The sequence below is a fragment of the Phalacrocorax carbo genome, chromosome 8 (genome assembly GCF_963921805.1).
Source record: "Phalacrocorax carbo chromosome 8, bPhaCar2.1, whole genome shotgun sequence".
Taxonomy (NCBI): Eukaryota; Metazoa; Chordata; class Aves; order Suliformes; family Phalacrocoracidae; genus Phalacrocorax; species Phalacrocorax carbo.
In genome coordinates, this window is record NC_087520.1 from 11,829,547 (window position 1) to 11,848,575 (window position 19,029).

General features: G+C 37.8%; 1 protein-coding gene across 11 annotated transcripts in view; it reads right to left on the reverse strand.

Moving 5' to 3' along the window:
* Positions 1-777: 777 nt before the first annotated feature.
* CREBRF (CREB3 regulatory factor) overlaps positions 778-19,029 on the reverse strand; it is a 29,132-nt gene continuing 10,880 nt past the window's right edge. For 5 of the 11 annotated variants that reach the window (XM_064458705.1, XM_064458702.1, XM_064458704.1 and 2 more), the window contains 9 exons: positions 18,021-18,198; positions 16,936-17,061; positions 14,638-15,721; positions 14,003-14,104; positions 10,143-10,337; positions 7,976-8,165; positions 7,477-7,550; positions 6,959-7,081; positions 778-6,734 (listed from right to left, as the gene is read on the reverse strand). In XM_064458705.1, coding sequence (XP_064314775.1) covers positions 6,619-6,734; positions 6,959-7,081; positions 7,477-7,550; positions 7,976-8,165; positions 10,143-10,337; positions 14,003-14,104; positions 14,638-15,721; positions 16,936-17,061; positions 18,021-18,029 — 2,019 coding nt within the window. In that variant the 5' untranslated portion in view covers positions 18,030-18,198 and the 3' untranslated portion in view covers positions 778-6,618. Of the gene's footprint in view, positions 6,735-6,958; positions 7,082-7,476; positions 7,551-7,975; positions 8,166-10,142; positions 10,338-13,509; positions 13,603-14,002; positions 14,105-14,637; positions 15,722-16,935; positions 17,078-18,020; positions 18,199-19,029 lie in introns of those variants that run through there. The other 6 variants (XM_064458711.1, XM_064458708.1, XM_064458709.1 and 3 more) reach the window with 6 other exon arrangements.

Genomic DNA, 19,029 nt, shown 5'->3' on the forward strand with positions numbered 1-19,029 from the left:
CAGATTTTACAGCTGTGTAAAATGTGGGTGGCGAGGTGTTCCTTCATACAGCGTGTAAAAGCATGAAAAGGCAGTTTATTAGCTGATGAGGGATAAGGGACCCGCCTTTGGGCCCTTGTCTCAGTGCCCTTTAGCCCTCATGAGCTGAAACGGGCCCAAAGCAGCACCTCCAGTGACAGCCGGGAGAAGCAATGCTAGTGTCAGGGCTGCACAGGCCGCGGGGGCTGCACGGGTTTATACCCAACCGACCTCCCGAGGCTTCTGGCTGGACAGGCCTAGACCATTACAGTCTTTGCCCCTCAGCAGCAGGGAGGGTGGCCGCTGTCAGTGCCTGGAGGTTGGGGAAACAACATACCTCCTGTACCTGTGAAAAGAGGAAAAGGAGGGCAATGTAATGGCCCTTTTGCTTTTTCCACAAACTACTCCCCTGGTGCCATGTCTTCCCCCTCCTGCCCTCAGACCGTGCTGTGTGACAAACCAGGTTTGGACAAAGTGAGCTGGTATTGGAGAGATTTTCACCGCCATTGCAGAAAACCAAAGGACCTGGTGGGGGGCAGTCCAGCTGCTTCTGATGGTCCCACCAGGCAGACCCAGCAGCCTTACCAGGCAGCTGTTTGCGTGAGCACTGCCCACGGGGGAAAAGGAGTTACCTCCTTACCTCGCCCTGATCCCTTCTGAAGGAAAGTAGCTGGCAATACCAGGAGACTGAGCACACTCACTGCAAAGGAACACATGCCATTCGCTACCACTCCACACATACAATGATTTGAGACGGTATTTCCTCCACAATTTTTATTTTAAATTACAAAGGATGTTGCATACATTGATGAATTTGTATCTGAATAGAAGTGCTAGGGATCAAGGGTGACAGTAAACAAAGTAAATAGTTTAATTGTGCCTCTTTTCAAAAAAATAAAAACTGCACAACTATTAACCAACATTAAACATTGCAACTCTTAACAGATCATGCTTTTAACAAGGTAAATTTATTTTCTAACAGAGACAAGACTTTCAGTAAGTTTTTTCTGAGCTCCAGTTGGAAGTTGATTATAGAATATCAAGGACAGCATTACAATCATGACCCCAAGCATAGGCAGAACAGGATGCCGTGTTTTGCTTAAAATGCTTTTTCTTTTTTTTCCTGTCAACCACCTACATCTGCATGTGCCATCAGCATTAAGAGTTCACCCAACCACAAATACTGAGCAAAGTTTTACCTGGATACGTTATTCTGGGAGGACAGTGATATAAGAATATATATGAATATCCATCATTATAACAGAAATTAGTAAAATTAAGTGCTACTACTAGGTTCTGTTTCTTAATCAGAAGGTATTGATAGGGCAGAGCGTGCTTTTGCCAATACCAAATTCAATGCCGTTTTTCTTACAGCGGGTATTTAACTCACCCAAATTTGACTTGCACAGATACCTGACTACAAAATATTCTTAAGAGAAACTCTGAACACTGATGTCATCTAAAAAGTAGTTTGGAGTTTTTTTTTCTAATGAAAAAAAAGTCTGGCTTAAAATAGCTCTGGCTCCACTTTTAGCTCCCCCACTCATTAGAAAGACAATAAATGCATAGTCAGTATTTGCTCTCGTGGAAGTTCATGAATGTCTAAGAGGCAGAGGATTATAATTCAGTGCGTGCACACACACCTTCTTATCATGAAGCATTGGGGGAAAAACATGGCATATTGTGAAACGTAAGTTGTAGAAAGATAGAGACATTTTTGTATGCTGCAAAGAAGATATAACCTAAAAGTGCCATCTTTCATTAATGACATTTAAGAATCCCAATTTATATTGGGAGATATTCAAGAGTGGTGTTTTCTCAACATACTAATGCCCTTAATACAGTTACAAGAAGAATCAGTCACTGAAGCAGTAACTGTTTGAAATGTACTTCACATGATCCCTGGGGTAAACAAAATAAACCTCAGCTGTGTGCAAGGCTGTGTCAATAAGCCAAGCCCACATCTAGCAGCACACTTAACTAGACAATTCCAACTGAAGCCTCTAACTGAAGAAGAAAATAAAATCATTATTAGATGCATTCTTGAAATTCAGGTCTCAAGGCCAAATACAGATCCTAACATTCACGGTACATAACTGGGTTACGCCTCAACAGAATTTCAGGAAGACTAGCAAGCACGTTTGAGGAACAGAACTGCATTTGCTATTTCTGCTGAAGGCAACTTGTATACAACCCTTTGAAATTCTCCTGAAAAAGCCTTTTAGAGCTTTAAAAAAAATAGCTATGTTTAAATGATTTATGGAAAAGAAAAAGCACATCCAGTCTTTATATTTTGTCAAGCTAACTTTTATTAATGAAGGCAAATATCAGATAAATATTATGTGGGATCTTTTTAAAATAAAATCAAAACTGACACCACTGTATTTCAGAAGTGTCTAGTTACTTTTAGGTTAGTTAAAAGACCCTTCATCCTTTTTTTTTTTTGTTTGGTTGGTGTTTAAAAAAGAAAAAAATCCAGCCCAAAAAACCCAACCCAACCCAAACCCAAACATTTTCCTGGCCCTCTTAGTATGGAAAAAAGTCTATATAAAATTAGGAGCTGAAGACAGCTGAGCCTGACTCTCACATTAGCTTTACAGAAATGCAACTTCATTAAATCACAATGATTTCAATTGGTATGATAAAAAAATCCAGCCCATCCACACATAAACATAGCCTTACTAGCAAGTGTCTCTCATCCAAAAAACGTACTCACCAAGTATCAGTAAATGTGTTCAATAAACCATAAAAGGAAGCGTTAGCAAAAGGGGCTTAGGGCTAAAAAAACACCCTCCATGAGCACCCCCACATTTTGCAATGCCATTCAAAACCAGGTCTTCCATATAAATACAAAAGGACTACTGAAATCAGATCTATCCAGACTGTCTTCAGGATGCTTTTATCAGTTCCGATTCAGTTTCAGAAGAGTTAGGTTTGAAGAGTTCAGAGGGAATGAAACACATTTAGTTCTAGGTGTACGAGTAAGGCACAATATAAAGCCACATCATCATCTGTCATGAAGGAAGTAGGAAAGTACGCGAATCATACATGGTACAGTAGAACAAGCAGTCCATCAATTCAAAGTGTGGCACCTAAGTTCAGACTGATGAGATCTCAACAAGAGCAGTTATGACAGCATGCTTTTAATATGGAAACAAATTCTAGAGAATCCAGTGTATCAGAAAAAGGAAGAACTTTTGTTTGTATTAAATAAAAAATGTGTAATTGTTTTTGGACATAGGATTAAAAGTGAATATTCACAATGCCTACACTCAAAAACAAACAAAAAGAAATCCAGGACTTCGTTAAGATCCACATACCATGTATGAACACTGAAAATCTTTAGAAAATTGTCTTCTCTAAAGATCATCCAAAATGCATGCCACAATTGCCAAAAAACAGAACGAGTACATTTGTTGGTTTTTATACCCTTATAAGATTTTTGTTTGTGATAAGTATACACTAAATGTATATATTTTAATGACACTAGAGGAAGCAGATTGTTACTGGCATTAAAGTACAACCATTTCTAGACGGTTTAAATGCCACAGAGTCCCCTGGTTAAAATGTAAAGCTGCACAGCTTGCCTATGTCACTTTTATGATAAAGTTAAACCAGCAAAGGTCTTATCTTTACTCTACATTTTACTGCCAGGTTTTATTTATATCAAGTATCGCTGCAGCATTCTGACCAGCCCAGAGTTAGCAGCAAGTGGCAGGAATCATATAAAACGCAGTTTCTTTTTTTTTTTCCTTTTCTTTTTTTTTTTTTTTTAAACAAAGTGCTTTTCTAAGTATACATACATATAAATAGGTACAAAATAAAGTGTCAACATTAAAAAGCTCAACTATTTAAAAGCTTTAACTTAAAATAATACATAGAAAACACTGAAATGCAAGGGTATGGAATTCACTAAAGATTCAAAGTCTACTTTGAAATGCGAGACCAAAATCATATTCTGGTTTTCAGACAAAAATAAAAAGCTATAAAGTTATATTTGCCCAGTATTTCTGAGCAGTAAAAAGGGGCTTTTTAATACCTTGTCAGTTTAATTTGTCACAGAAGTTTTTACCTGATTGCAAAACTGCTCTCTTAGCGTTTAGAAACGCTGCCTTGTCCACACAGTTTGGATATAGCATAAGGACCTTTTGTATCTGAGCAGTGCATTAACACCATTCATCAGAAAGGAACAACAGTATTCAAATCTTGGTACAGCCATGGCCTTAACTTCACAAGAGACATTCTTTGTCGGGGTTTTATGGGCCTTATGCATCTCTGGAATAACTGCAACATCAGCAATAATTACAATAGGAATACATCTGACCCACTGTGTAAAGCAGCAGCCAACTCTCACCTCACCCTAACAACAAGAACAAAAACACACCTGAAACAAAAACACCCACATTCCTCTCAGATTTTGCAAGTCTTAAGTGGATTTACAAAGTTTTGCCTAAATTGCCCTGGGTATTTGTTCAGTCTCTTGTAGGAAAGACTTTCTGTACAGCTCAGTAGTGGTATTTTGGCCTCCTCCTCCCTTTTGAGTCTTCCAAAATATTTAGATACAAAGTAAGCTGTGTGCACATTCACAAGTATGTGGCAGGACTGTCACCTTCGTCGTCCACTCTTACTGCACTGCTACTGATTCAGACTTTTTTTTATAGTACAAGCTTGGATATAAAAATAATCTACTTATAAACAAAAAGGAATCACAGTACAAACAAACTTAGACAAACTAGAAATGAAGTGGAGAAATTCCCCAAAGGGAGCGGGGAGAAAGCCTTCATGGACTTTTGCATTTTTTTTTCCAGCAGCTACATTTGAAAATATTTGGTATTTCTATTTTCAGTAAACAGTGTTTTGTCATCTTTAAATAGGGAGAGAAAGAACAGGGAGGAAAAGGGTGGGGGGGTCCATGAAACCAGAGAATGATCTTGCCTTGAGATAAAGGACTTTCTCATCAAAGGCTAAAGCTTTTAATCTGTACGTTAACACTGACTACAAAGCCAACTCTTATTAGCAGAAGAGCAAATAAGAACTGTGTTAATATTCCTCAATCATAGAAACTACTGAATTAACAAGAATAAGTCACGTATAAGTTTGAGGAAGCTAGTTTTGAAATACCTGTACAAAAATATAAAAGTCTATAAATTTTTTTTGTTTGTTTTGTTTGAAGCCTGTGTTGATCCTTGGAAACATCACATGCATAATAATACATCAACTGGAAAAGTGGCAACTAAGGAATTAGATATTTGTAGCTCTTTTTCTCTCTTTACATATATACACATTACAATAAAAATAATTTTATTTTGGTTGTTTGGTGGAAGTATACTACAACAAACTAAATTTTTTTTTAAATTCTCAAAGTTGAAAACTATTTTACCAATAGCTTACTAAAATCCAAATATATTAAAATCTCCTACAGTAAGTGCAGAGAAAAAAGATTTAAAGACTCCGAGATGGCCACCAACTTATCTACCATGGAAGCGAACTACAAGAACAGCAAAATAATATTGTTATGTATGAATGCTCCTTCTGTAGATAATTGGACCCAAACAAAAAAATTCACAGTTCAGTAAGATCCCTAACCCTGACCTTTAATTTTTTTCTTTTTTTTCATTTGTTTTTACATTCAGTACAGTATCATATAAGCTGTGCAAAACTTTACTTAGACTGGCAGTTCGCCATATCAGTTGCATTTGTCTTTGGTACAAAAATAAACAATCGCATTAATGTGCAAGTATTTGTTTTCTTCCGGCCAAAGTACCGAAATTGTTTCTAGAGCCATCTTTTATACAATACATAGACTCTGTGGCATATATCTACATTTTCAACATATTCCTATATACATTCAAAAATTTTAAGAGCTGGAACAAATACATTAAAACCTATAATCTTACCATCTATACATCTTGGTTTTTCCCCTCAGGGTTTTCATCATACAAAACTTTACCAGCTTATACTGATAGCTCTCCCCCCAGAATACAAGGCACAAAGAATATACTTTTTTTTCTCTTGCTTGCACAGACATTTAAATACTATATTAAGCTCAGAAAAGTAAAGTCTTATATGGCACACTAGCTCTAATGCCATGTGTGCTATGTACAAGTTAATGACTGCAAAGAAAGCTTACTGTTTTTTAAGAACAAAAAAAAATCCAATTATTTTTTTAAAAAAAGAACAAAAAACTCCCTACATTGATAGCTTTACCAAAAAAACGCTTCCTCTTATTTTACTTGGAGCATAAACCTGTCACAATGTCTGGCATATGCTAAAAATTTTTACTAGCAAAAACATGTTTTTGCTTCTAAAACAAAAGTGATATATTCTGGTCCTAGACAACTTAATTCTAAGAAGAATCCTCATCTCTGTATTTAAGCTTAAAGCAGCTTTGAAACAATCTGGTTTATGCTCCAAAAATGCTATTAAGCATTTTATATCATGCTTTGATTTGTTTTACTACATTGTTATTTAAAAACAATGGAACCTAACAGTAAGTGTTTACATAATGCTAAACTGACATGCAGACCAGAATGCAATTTACAATGAAGTACTTGACAACACAGGTAGAATCTGACTGATGAGAACAGCTGAAGTCATGTCTTAAACTTTTGACATTGGTATTCGTAGCCCTACAAGGCCACCGGTGGGGTCTCCTTCCGCAGTCTTCTCTAAAACTTGATTCACAAATTCTGATGTCTGTCCAGCTACAGGTAGTCCTAAAAACAGAGGGTAAGAAAACGTGCTGTAAGGTTACTATTCATGTATTTGTATGTTCCTATAATACAAAGCCAATGGACACTTTGGTTAGTAACCAACCAAAAGGCCTAGACAACTGAAATTAGGAAGCACTTGTTCTTTTCCAGAAATGGTTTGCAATCTAACGTATCGTAGATTATATGTCTCTTCACATACATGCACATACATTAAGTTTACAGCTTACCAAGAGTGTCTTTAATAAGTACGTTCAACTTTTGTTCCATGTTCGCTCCTCTATCATCTTTAGGTACCTGCACCCGATTAACTATTTCTTGTTTAATGGAGTTGATAACAAACAGTAAATTATCTGCAAAGGAAAAAATTTGGATTAGACTTCTAGCACGTTCCCCCGGAGCAAGAGAGATCCACAGTTGTCCACACACTGTTATCTGTAAGTGTCAAAGGTGTCACATCACACTTACTGTAAAATTAAGTTTATATCTGTAAACATATTTTCAAAAATGTTTATATTACATGCATACGTTTACATAATTTACATCTGTAAAGTAGCTCAACACTGCAGGCAACCCATTTTACGTATGCTTTATGGAGTGGGCCGTTCTAGTACCAACAAAATTGTTGGGTTTGTACCAACCCTGTTTTCTCTATAAACTGCCAGGTATGACTCAAAGTTACATGATGGTGCAAAACACAGACTTGTCTGAACAAAAGAAAAATTAAGATGCGAAGAGTTGTATTTACCATATTCCGTGTTGAGACCCCAGAGTTTTACTTTATTGGCTTCATACTGGGCTTTCTTTTTTAGTCTACAAGCCCTATAGTAAGAAGAGGGGAAGAATTAGAACACTAACAAAAATTCCAGAATACTAATGCCATCTGTTTGTTTGCCACACGAACTTATCAACCAATACTCCCAGAGCTCTGATGTACAATATCAGCTATCTACTCACTCACCTTTTCTGAAAGCACTGTGCTACCTGTATTTGCTTACGTTTCACACTGTATCACTGTATCATTTGCCCTGCAGCTAAGTAAGCCAGCTTCCAGTTGAAATACATTGTTATCTAGGGAACAGGCAAACTACATCTCTGAAGTGCCAGTTGCCCTTCTTTTTGATAAACTGGTAATTAGCCCATTGCAGAAGCAGGATCTCTTGAGGCAAAAAATTAGTTAGATCTTAATCGTACAGCTATAGTAATCCAAATCTACTCATCCGTGTGTAGCATTATCTAATATATACCTGGAAGCCAGCTTGTTCTTTTCTTTTCTTGATCTTGGTCTGGCAGTTAAGGGAAGTTCACTGACTGGCGTCAGGTCACTGATCACCTTATTCAGCTTCCTCAGTTCATTACCAATCTGTAGAAGTTTTCTGGGGTTGGGAGTCAGGTCTTCTACATCAGTCCTCCGTGACTTCTTTGCTGCATATTTTCCTGTTTTAAATATGCAGAAAATTGGGTTGGGAAGTGACACAATACATACACAAACCTACGAGATTCTTAAATAAGTAGTATTTTTTGTAAAGTATGAATATATATACTAATATATACATAAAGTAAATTTTTACTTTACCTATATAAAGTAAAAATATATATACTTCTATATAAGGTACTTTTTTTGGGGTGCAGTTTGAGTTCCTTTGTTCATTACAAGAGAATGGACTGGAATCACGTGATCCCTATGGCCTTTTGCAATAGAATGAGGATTTCCAGACAAACTGTTTTGTACAATTCATATTATATCCGGATCCGACAAGAGCAAATACTGCTGGCCAGGCTCCTGGATGAGACAGACAGTATACACACAGCTGTGCTGAAAAACGTATGTCACAAGTTCAAACCCAGTTGTTTTGCCCCAACTGTAACTTGCTAACTCATGTGTTCAGCCAATATATCCCTCTTGCACACTCAAGTTGAATCTTATTGCTAAAGTTCTATATTAAGAAGGAGTATCGAGGCTTGGTACTAAAATGATCTTCAGTGATACTGAGCTTAAATGATCCACATAAAGGCCAGCAACCCCTTTTAAAAAGCCAAGCTATTTAAGGCCTGGTTTTCCTGAGGAAATACACATATGCAAGACAAAATCTTTATTCCTTAAGTTTCTCTGCCACTGCTCTCTGTCTTTTTCCAAATTTCTATCACAAATGCTGGTTGTTACAGCCACTTGCATGAAAATGTTAATATTTATTAGAGAGCTGATAATTTAGCATGATTTATCTGAGGTAGTAGATGGCTTGGTACACATCTGTATGTGGAAAAAAAATCTTGTATGTGTTATATTCTGTAGCTTCTGGATATTAAATAGTGTTTGATCCTACAAATCCCTTGCATACGCACCTGACTTAAAATTCACTTGTTCCTCCAAGTGTCTGGTGGGACTGAGTCCTCAAGGCATGCTTGGTTATTTGTTCTTTAATAACAAGTATAGATATAAGCCTTCATAAGAAGGAGCAGTAATGGGGACTTTAAGTACTAGTATTTCACTACAAGATAAATAAGCATATACAAACTAAGAAGATGAAAAAAAAGTTTCCTTCCTGAATAAATCTATAAGTAACAACAACAACAACAAAATGTTTTGGTTTAACAGAGGTAAAGTGCCTTGGTAAAGACAATAATTTTCAACTATAAGGGAATGTTAACATTACAACCAGGGAAGTTGATTTCATTTTCTCTTTCAAAGCTAAAATCAAACGGAGCAGCCTACCAAAGAGGTCCTGTGACAAACAAACATTACTCCTAAGAGTGGTTTGTTCTGGGTGATTTAGTAATGCGCGTGGTACAGCACATTGCTTGTCAAAAAGTTACGTGCATAAAACACAGTTATTAGACCAATTGGTTTAAGTTTCTAAATGGGTATTTTAAAGAAACAGTTTATTCAGAGAAAAGTAACTGCTTTACTGTGCTGCACTCACATAGGTGGGAGAAACAAGAAGGGAGGAGCAAAAAGAAACAGTTATGCCTTATTGCTTGTCCTTTACCTCATACTGCAATTAGCGTGAATTTTGCCTCTCAGATCACTTCCAGCTTCCTTCTAACACAAGCAAGACAAACTAACAGCTACAAGGAGCAAGTATCAGTCAAGCGACCCATCCAATATGTTTACAGTATTGCACTGAGAAAATTTTGAACTCTTGGGGTTTCCACAGAAAGCCCTTGGAAGCTACAAGTCTCAATTCATCCACCTTCCTCTGGAAGAAACCACACTGAAAGTTACTACTGTATGTTCACTGTGCCTTCCTTGGACACTGTGCAGAACTCTGCTAATTGAGCAACAGACTTGCAGTGTTTTAATCATATATTTTCATGGCCAAAACACAACTTCTCATCACTTCCAATTATGGGAGTTTGGCTACTGAAGGTGTCAGAAGGAAAGACGTTCACTTGTAACTAGGAATCTCTTCTTACCATGATGGAGACCATTCTTCTGATACATGTTACTTGGCAAGGTATCTCGATTCCACTCGGATGGCCTCAGCATTCTTTCTTGTTGCGATGGCGTTAGTTGCTCGCTGTACTCCCAGAAATATCTTCGCTTGCTTCTTTTCCGAGAGGATATTGCAGTAATTTCTTTTAAATCCTCCACAGAATCATTTTCATACCCTAAAAGGATGCATTGCATTGTTTATGCAAAGCTGACAAAACTGTTTCTAGCCCTTTAATGGTGGACTGAGTATTCAAGTTAAGAGCAAAACCACAGACAAGGCCTCTTTTACATTATCTAATAGACTTGGGTTTCAGCATCAACTGCTACTGGGTACTTGCCTTAAATCCAGGGATAGACATTGAGCCAGGGATGGCACTTCATTAGTTTAAAAGAGACAAATTATTTATGCATTGAAAGCCCCTTTAAGTTCTCTGACCCCTTAAGCTCTATTGGTCTTCTCCCCCTCAGTCCCACCACAGCAGAGTAGAGACAACAGCTGTTGGAGAGTGTTCTTCCATCCGTAGTTTTCTCCATGAATTTGCAGGAACATAATCCTAACTCACCTCCACATTTTAATTAATCTCTAATCAAAAAGCATGGGAAGAGAAGTAGATAATAAAGATGGATTAGCAAAACACTAATAAAGAAAGCAAAATTATTCATAGACTATTCTGAGTTGGAAGGGACCCATTAGGATCATTGAGTCCAGCACCTGCTCTTCCTTGAGTTTGAATACCTTTGGGAAATAAATCAAACCGCCCATCTCTATTAGACTAGAGGAAGGGGGCTCTGTTAACAGGACAATGACCATCTAAAGACCATCTAAATTGAAAAGACCATCTAAATTGAAGGGGTCTGGACACAAGAGGTTCAATCTCTTCCTCACCTCTTTAGTGGGACGAAGAGAAGTGATCCACAGTAAAGCTACACAATATTTTAGAGGTATATAATGATGACCTTGATATGATGAATTGGTCATGAAGTACATGGAAACTGTAATGCCACTACCCACATTGCATAAATATTTATACCATAATTATGTAGGCACAAACCACAGTTTTTAAAATCCTAGGTATGCTTTAGAAAAAAAGACAACCTATACTATGGTTAAAAAAACCCAAAGCACTGCATTGCCTTTTGTAATAAAATGCTATATAATAGTTTAAATTTAATTTAAAAAGGATGCATTTAAAAACATCACATATACTGAGGAAGCTTAAAGAAAAGCCAGCCGCTGAAGGGACTATAAGCTTTACAAGCCTTGACCCTGTATGCTTGAGCTCTGCTTCATCTTTTAACAGTAGCACAAAGAACACTTTCTTCTTTTTAAAACAGCCCATTCAATTAGTCTGTTTGCACTTGAAAAACCAGTTGAAAGAAGAAAAACAAACTTTCTTGCTGTGGTCTGACTCTCATCTCATAACCCAAAGTATGAATAAAAGTTAGGTGTGCAGAAGGATGAAATCAGTTCTGAAGTTCTGTTTCTAATAATTTCATCAACTCATTTGGTTCGCTAGTTTATTAAAAGACTGTTTTAAAGGCAAATCAAACAATAAAACATTCTTTATAAAACCTTTTCTTGTATAGCCAAAATGATTATGACAATTTAAATACACTTTCAAATACCGTCACTATTTTTAACTGTACTTCCATTTTACTGAAATGCTGTTTGACATAAGTATCAAAATACTTTTAAAAAATCCACTTACTTTCCACTTGAAAAAACATGTAAAGCTACCTAAATCATTATAGATATATATTTGTATAAATTTAGCCCGTCTGCATGATTAACACAGAATTATGCCAAATAATGAAAACAAATCTCTTTAAGACCTGATGTGTACAAATGACAAGGTTAAAAAATCAAGACTTCCTGTTTGCTTATTGGAACTATAATTAAGTTAGCAACTTAAATTATGTTGACTTAATGCATCCTGCCTTGCAACTCTAATGTTGACCTGCTATCATTTTAAAGTTACCTAGAATAATCTAGTGCACAATGTTCTAACCTAGTCTGTAACATACAGGAGTGCAACAAATCTGTTTAGCTTTTCCGCTCTGTATTCATCTTCCTTGAATTCTCCTCTTAGCAAAGATCATATAGCAGTGTCATTTTCTTTGGTGGGTTTCTAAGAAATCTGAAAGGGTTCTTGTTTTTACCTTTCAAGCACTTTGCAAGTCCCTCCTAGAAAATCTCTGTTCACATCCCTTACTATGGTTTTAGGTTTAAGTTCACCAGGGTTAAATTAAGTAAAACAGAACAGGATAGACATGACTTCTGCATTTTACCAGATTAAAAGCAAAAATAGCCCCACCCAAAATAAAAATCAGAAAAACCCTTCTCTTTATCATTTAATCGTACTGTTAAACCATTTATGAGACAACTTCTCCCAGTTGACGGTCCGAGTGCTCAGCATAGGTGCAGTGCAACTTCTCTAAACAATCTCTATGTCTCTACAAGCACTTTTTCCTTTCATCTCTTTCTTCTCCAGTGCTACTAAAAACCCAACCAGTTGTTGCGTCTCCCATTTCTGGAATCGCATGACTACTTGCTGGGAGAAGCAGTCATTTACAAATATTTCTATTAAATGAGATAGGTAAAATATACTAGTAATGGCAAAAAAAGTTTCAAGTGCTAGAGAAGGCCTGGGCTGATAATTCCCATAATAAATTACCTTTGCAGGTGACCAAAATTCCTAAATCTGTATCATGGTGATAATAATAACATTGTTGCCCAAAATTCCTGACAGCCAATTGCATTTTTAGTTATTTCTCCAAGTTCCTGAAGTTCATTATATCTAAGTATTTCCTCAGACAACACTAACACTTTAAGAAAGCATTTCATGCACTCCAAAAACCTACATGAGGAGTAAACAAAAGCAAACTGTGTATAAAATACATCACAGGGTCAGCAATAACTAATAAGTTTCTGTCCTTTCAGTAAATTACATCTTCACTCTAAATTTATCAACAGATTTTGGTTTTAGTACTACGGAAGGTTAAATCTTCCTGTGCCACGCCTAGTTTTACAAACTTTATCCATAGCATTTACTCCAAAGGTAAAAACGCAATACAAAGTACAAGAGTGGCATAATTAAGATACCTGGAGACACTGCCTTCTAATATAACCAAAACATACGGTGAAACTTATTATCAGCATTCAGAAAGTGAATGGCTTCATTCATGTAGAAGTTCTAGCAAACTTGTATAAGCCAAGTTCCTCAGCTACTGTACTGCATGAAGTAGTTGTATTTAGGTGAGCACTATTGCTTGTCAGTAAAATTTGAACAAATGGCAAATAGTTTATGTAATTCCACCAACTGAAATCCCAGCATTTTAATACCACACCTCTTTTGCAGGGTTACCAGGCTTTCTATGCGACATGCCTCTGTGGGCTGCAAAGCACTGTGCAGTACAGCAATCACTGCAGAGCTCTAATAGCTAGGGAGTTCAATTCAGAAGAAGAGAGGAAGAGGTTTTAAAATGCTAATTAAAATTTGTTATGCACATGTAAAAGTAACATAAAGGGTACAATGCTTAACAAGTTTAGTGCCAACTCAGGAAATCTACTTAGAAAATAATTTAACCTGAGAGTTCATTATGACAAACACTGACAAGCTTTAGGGAAGCTGCTGTTTTTAAAAAGGCAAAATATCAGCTGCTTTCCCCCCTGAAGTTACATATTGCCAAATGTATGAATACCTCAATTCTTATACTCTACTCCAAAGCATTTATGAAATGTGAATATTTTAATACTTTCTACAATGAAAGTAACAGTTGGTTACAGTCCTGTCCCCTTCGCTTCATATTTTATTTTTATACAACATTACCGCTTTGTTACCTTCCAGGTGAAGGTTAGTTCTTATTTCTGTTGTTAAGGCTCCATTTCTACATGCAGAAGAGAGGAATTCAGTATCCTTTGAAGACCCACTAAGTGTTACTGCTGAAAACCACCAAGAAACAGTTCTATTAGTTTCAGTGGTAGGTGTTTTTTGGATTCTGTGGAAAACTGTACCTACTGTAGCACTTCAACAATGATGAAATTATTTCACTCAGGCTATGATTTTATACCAGCTATCAAGACATACAACTCTGGATAAATTAAAGCAGCAACCTTTCGAAGCACTAGAAGGCTCTACACACCCTATCATCAAGCGACAAAAAAAAAAAAAAAAAAAAAGACGACAACAATTGTGGGCAGTTGCTCTATGACCTTACGCTACAAGCTAAGTTTCCTGTATTTTCTACTATTATTTTTGTTGCATGACCACAGTTTATGCAGTTTTTCTTGAAACAGGGCAATAGACACCTTGCATAGTTTTCATTTTCAAAGCACTTACAAAATCTGGGATGAAAGTTCATAATTTAAGGCCAGTGTTGCTCATCTGTAACTACAAAACATTGAAAAGCATTCTTTCCCACTTGGCAGACAAATCCATTAACCTCCACGTCAACAAAGCCCAACATTGGTGATACCTGGTTCTGAGAAAGTATCGCTGATGTCGTCATCTTTATCATCCTCGTAATCTTCCTCCTCATCATCATTTTCAGACAGCTCGTGCTCACTGCCGAATCCTTCATCATGGTCCTCATCTTCAATATCATCCTCATCATCCTCGTCTTCCTCAGGGTCTCCTTTGGCTGACTGTTCACCCAAACTGTCTGTTACAAAAAGAGAATAGTTGTGCTCTTCTTTCTTCTGCGAAGAATCTGACACTGATGTGCTGGCAGAAAGACTGCTCTCCCCCACAATAAGCCCTGGGGTTTCCTGGGGTGGACCGAGGAGCAGTTCTTGAGTCTCTTTAAAAGGCAAAATAGGAGACGTACTGTGACTATGAGGAGACTCTATTCCTTTTCTTTCTTGTCGCTTTGCTACAGCACCACAGTAGCAGGTGTTTTCCTTTGCTGCATCAGCATGTGTCTGGTTCAGCACAGGTCTGCTCTGTGGTAAAGGATTGATCTTTACTTTTGCCTTTTTAACATAGTCTTTACATTCAACGTGAATGTTCACCTTTTCATTATTGTACACATTGGTCTTCACCCTGATTTGTGTACTGGAAGCAGGCTGAGCTGCAGGTTTGCTTGCCTTCTGAACACAGTCCAACAAAGGTGCCTCAGCCTGAACATTCTTGGAGGTACAGACTGGGGCTGCTGCTCTGGTTGCAATTTTTTTGCTAGGTAACAAAGAATTTAGAGGGTTTTGTTTTACACCAAAGAGTAAATCAGGGTAATAGAGTGAATCAGAAACAGGTTGGGAGTCCTCACTGTTAAGCTGAGCCAGTGTCGGTGTTTTGCTTATCACTTCTTCATCTTGGTATGGGCTTGAAAAGTCATCAAGGCCCAGGTAATCCACCTCTTTTGTTCCCCAGATGTCACAGCTAGTTAATTTAGTGTACTTAGTTAAGTCTTCACAGTAGGTGTCCCACTGCTCCCACTTCGAGGTGAGGGCAGCTTCTTTGTCCAGGATGTCCGTAAAAGACTCCAAGTTCTCAAGGTCTTTGCAGTCCTCCATTGACAGTAAGTTGTCTCTGGAGCTTTGCTGATAGTCCATTTCTCTGTCCTGTGCATAATAAAACAAGTTAAAAATTAATACAAAAAAGTATGAATCTACTTAATCTAGTATGGTGAGCTTAATTCTAGTGAAGAGTAAGCAAGTGATAATATATGGAGATACTTCAACTTCCAACTAAAAGCTTCTTTTGAGGGTCAGAATGAACTTCAGCTTCTGTGCTTCAGCAGCAGATAGCTCTGAAGAGATTGCTAAAGATACAGGTCAACTGCTGCTGCATTCTTCTTCTGCTATTGCAAATTCACCTGGTCACCAGGAACTAGACTAGTACCAGTATCCATGCATTTAAAATACCAAAGACATCACAGGCAAGATGTTGTCATCTGTGATAACCTAAGTCAAACTTCACAATGTGCTTAACAGAATATGCTCAAGTTTACCAGTCCCTGGAAAACCTCATTCTAACATGATCAATTAACAACTATGAGCTACCTTTCTCCTGTGATGCAGAGAAAAAAAAAAGAATGCTAGTATAAGTAGCTCATGAGTCAACTTTTATTTTGCTTCCCCTGCATTCACAGCTTTGGTGAAGTAGCACACAGCTGCTCTTGCAGAAAAGATTGTAAGGAAGAGTCTCAAGCACTGTTACATAATGTCAACACAACTCTGAGACTTGTATATCAAGTCTCTCCAGATGGCCAGCTTTAACAAGCATCTATTAAGGAAGCATCACATCTGCTGGACAAGCAGTTAGGCTCTTCCCTAATCACAGAATGGCAGGGGTTGGAAAGGACCTCTGGAGATCATCTCGTCCAACCCCGCTGCTTGAGCAGGGGGAACAGGCAGGTGTCCAGGTGGGTTTTGAGTATTTCCAGTGAAAGAGACTCCACAGCCTCCCTGGGCAGCCTGTTCCACTGCTCTGTCACCCTCGCAGTAAAGGTTTTCCTCATATGCAGGTGGAACTTCCTGTGTTCCAACTTGTGCCCATTGCCCCTTGTCCTGTTGTTGGGCACCACTGAAAAGACTGTGGCCGCATCCTCTTGACACCCACCCTTTAGATATTTATAAGCATCAATAAGATCCCCCCTCAGCCTTCTCTTCTCCAGGCTGAACAAACCCAGGTCTCTCAGCCTTTCCTCATAATCATATCTAGCAGTAATGAACAATCTTGTAGCATTCTTGAACAAATACCCCTTTATTACTACATGAACTAAGGTATTAGTCAAGGAGAGGAAGTTATGTACACACACAGAAAGATGACCTACCAGTTCATACATGAAGTCTGGATCTGAACTGCTTGCCAAGAGATCCGTGCTCATCAGAGTCTGCTCTGAAAACACATGGCTACGAAAGGCATCCCCAAAAGGAGGGTCCATTCCACTCACACTGGGCTACAACAAATCGATACTGACATTTGAAGCATGCTATAAAAAGGCATATTCTTTTTTTCAACAAAGCATAAAGAGTATTGCCATTTCATCCAAGTCTCTGAACTAGTCCTATACCTGCAGATAAGCACGTCATTTGTCAGAGTGACAGAATGCTTTAAGAGCAGCTGACAACACGCAGCTCTTTAATCAAAGGACACATTTGTATTCATCATATAGCTGCAAGAGCATTGCTCATTCATTCTTTTTTGTTGGTTTGAAATTCTCACGTGGCTGCCAAGTTTAGGGACATGTTAGCATTTGTAGAAGAGGAGAGTGAGTACTGGCAAGATCTGTGAGTATCAATAGGCACTATATACTTGCATGGCCTTCATCCCAATACAAACCATTTTGTACTAAAGCAGTGTTGACTGTTTTTATTTAGAACTATTAGGACTCATAAAACTTCCACCTGAGATTGTAACAAAAGCAAAATTTATTACAACTAAATCAATAATGTTATATCTCTCAAGAATGAAGTGGAACTTTGCAAAAAAACATTATGCAGGATGACTGGGCATGCAGGGCATGGGCAGCAAGGCTTTCTGCTACATTTAATTCCAGACCTCTATTTCTCTTCTAGACACACTCGCCCTGAGGACTGGGAAGAGACAAACACTGTACTGCTGAAAGCCATTCAGTGTGCTGATGTGTGAATCACTGCAGTAATAAAAGGCTGCTCTCCAGGCATCCACCCTCATCAAGACAACAACTTTGCTGAATCCTGCTGCGTGAACAAATACAGTACCAAAAGCAGCAATATAGCTTCCACCATAGACGCTACTGGGACCCTACAAATATACACCATTTCATCTCTTATAAATTCTCCCTGCTAATGCCAGTCAAATTTGCTCTTAAACATTTTTTTTTAAAAAAGGAAGCAAAATTATTTACGGAAGCAAATAAAATCATAACAGACTTACCTGAGGCATTTCCAAGCCCAGATTCCCCAAATCCAATTCCAAACTTCTTGTTTTATTCACTTGTAGATTCCTTTCCAGCTTTACCTCAGTCTCAGTGAGTTTACACAATCCATGCAATGAAATTTTTCCTTAGGATAACTTCAGTTCACCCTGATGGAGCTCTTCTATTTGTAGACTTCTGCGTAGAATAAACACAGCAAACCCCCAAGGAGGTAAGTAATCCTTCACCAAAAAGGTAGTGCTTAAAAAACAGCCCAAGTGAAGTAAAGACAAAAATTTCCTCTGAAAAGTGATTATTCCTCCTGCTGGAATGTATAGCAATTTTCTTCCCCTGCCATCCTTCACTGAAAGAAAGCCACAGCTGTTACAGAACACAGTTCCTGCAAAAACCTTTTTGGCCGAGTTACATTTTGTTGCCTTTTTCTCCCCACTACGAAGACCACAAGTTCTACAGACACGTGAAAAGAAAGGCCTGCCTAACTGGAAAGAATGACTGGCATACTGCTGGGTATACAAGGGAGAAACAATCTTTATGACTAATATAACAGAGCCAATAAATTCTAAAAATGTCTCAGGCAAATGTCTCAAAATACTAATTTCAGATAGGGCAGTAGTAGTGTTTCAGTGATATCACCTCCTCTTCTTAAGAGATTAATCCATCCAGCATCAGATAAGATTATATCAATCACTCATATAGCAACATCTAGTGGTAGAGGGATTATTACAGCAAGCATGCTCACTGTCCCGCAGCAGAGGGAGGGAAGAGACAGACTTCCCCAACAGAACAAATTAAAAATTGTGCCAAATTCAGAGTGCCAAATTGTGCCAAAATATCCTCTCTATTAATTTCAAGTAAGGCACATGTTGAAATTGGTCCAATTTATCTATTAGTAATCTTACCAGTTTAGTAGTTTCTATAAAACCTCTGCTACTTCAGATGTACATCTAAAGACTTTTTAAAGCCTCATATCCTGCTTAATCCTGCATTTTTTAACAACATAAGGAAAAA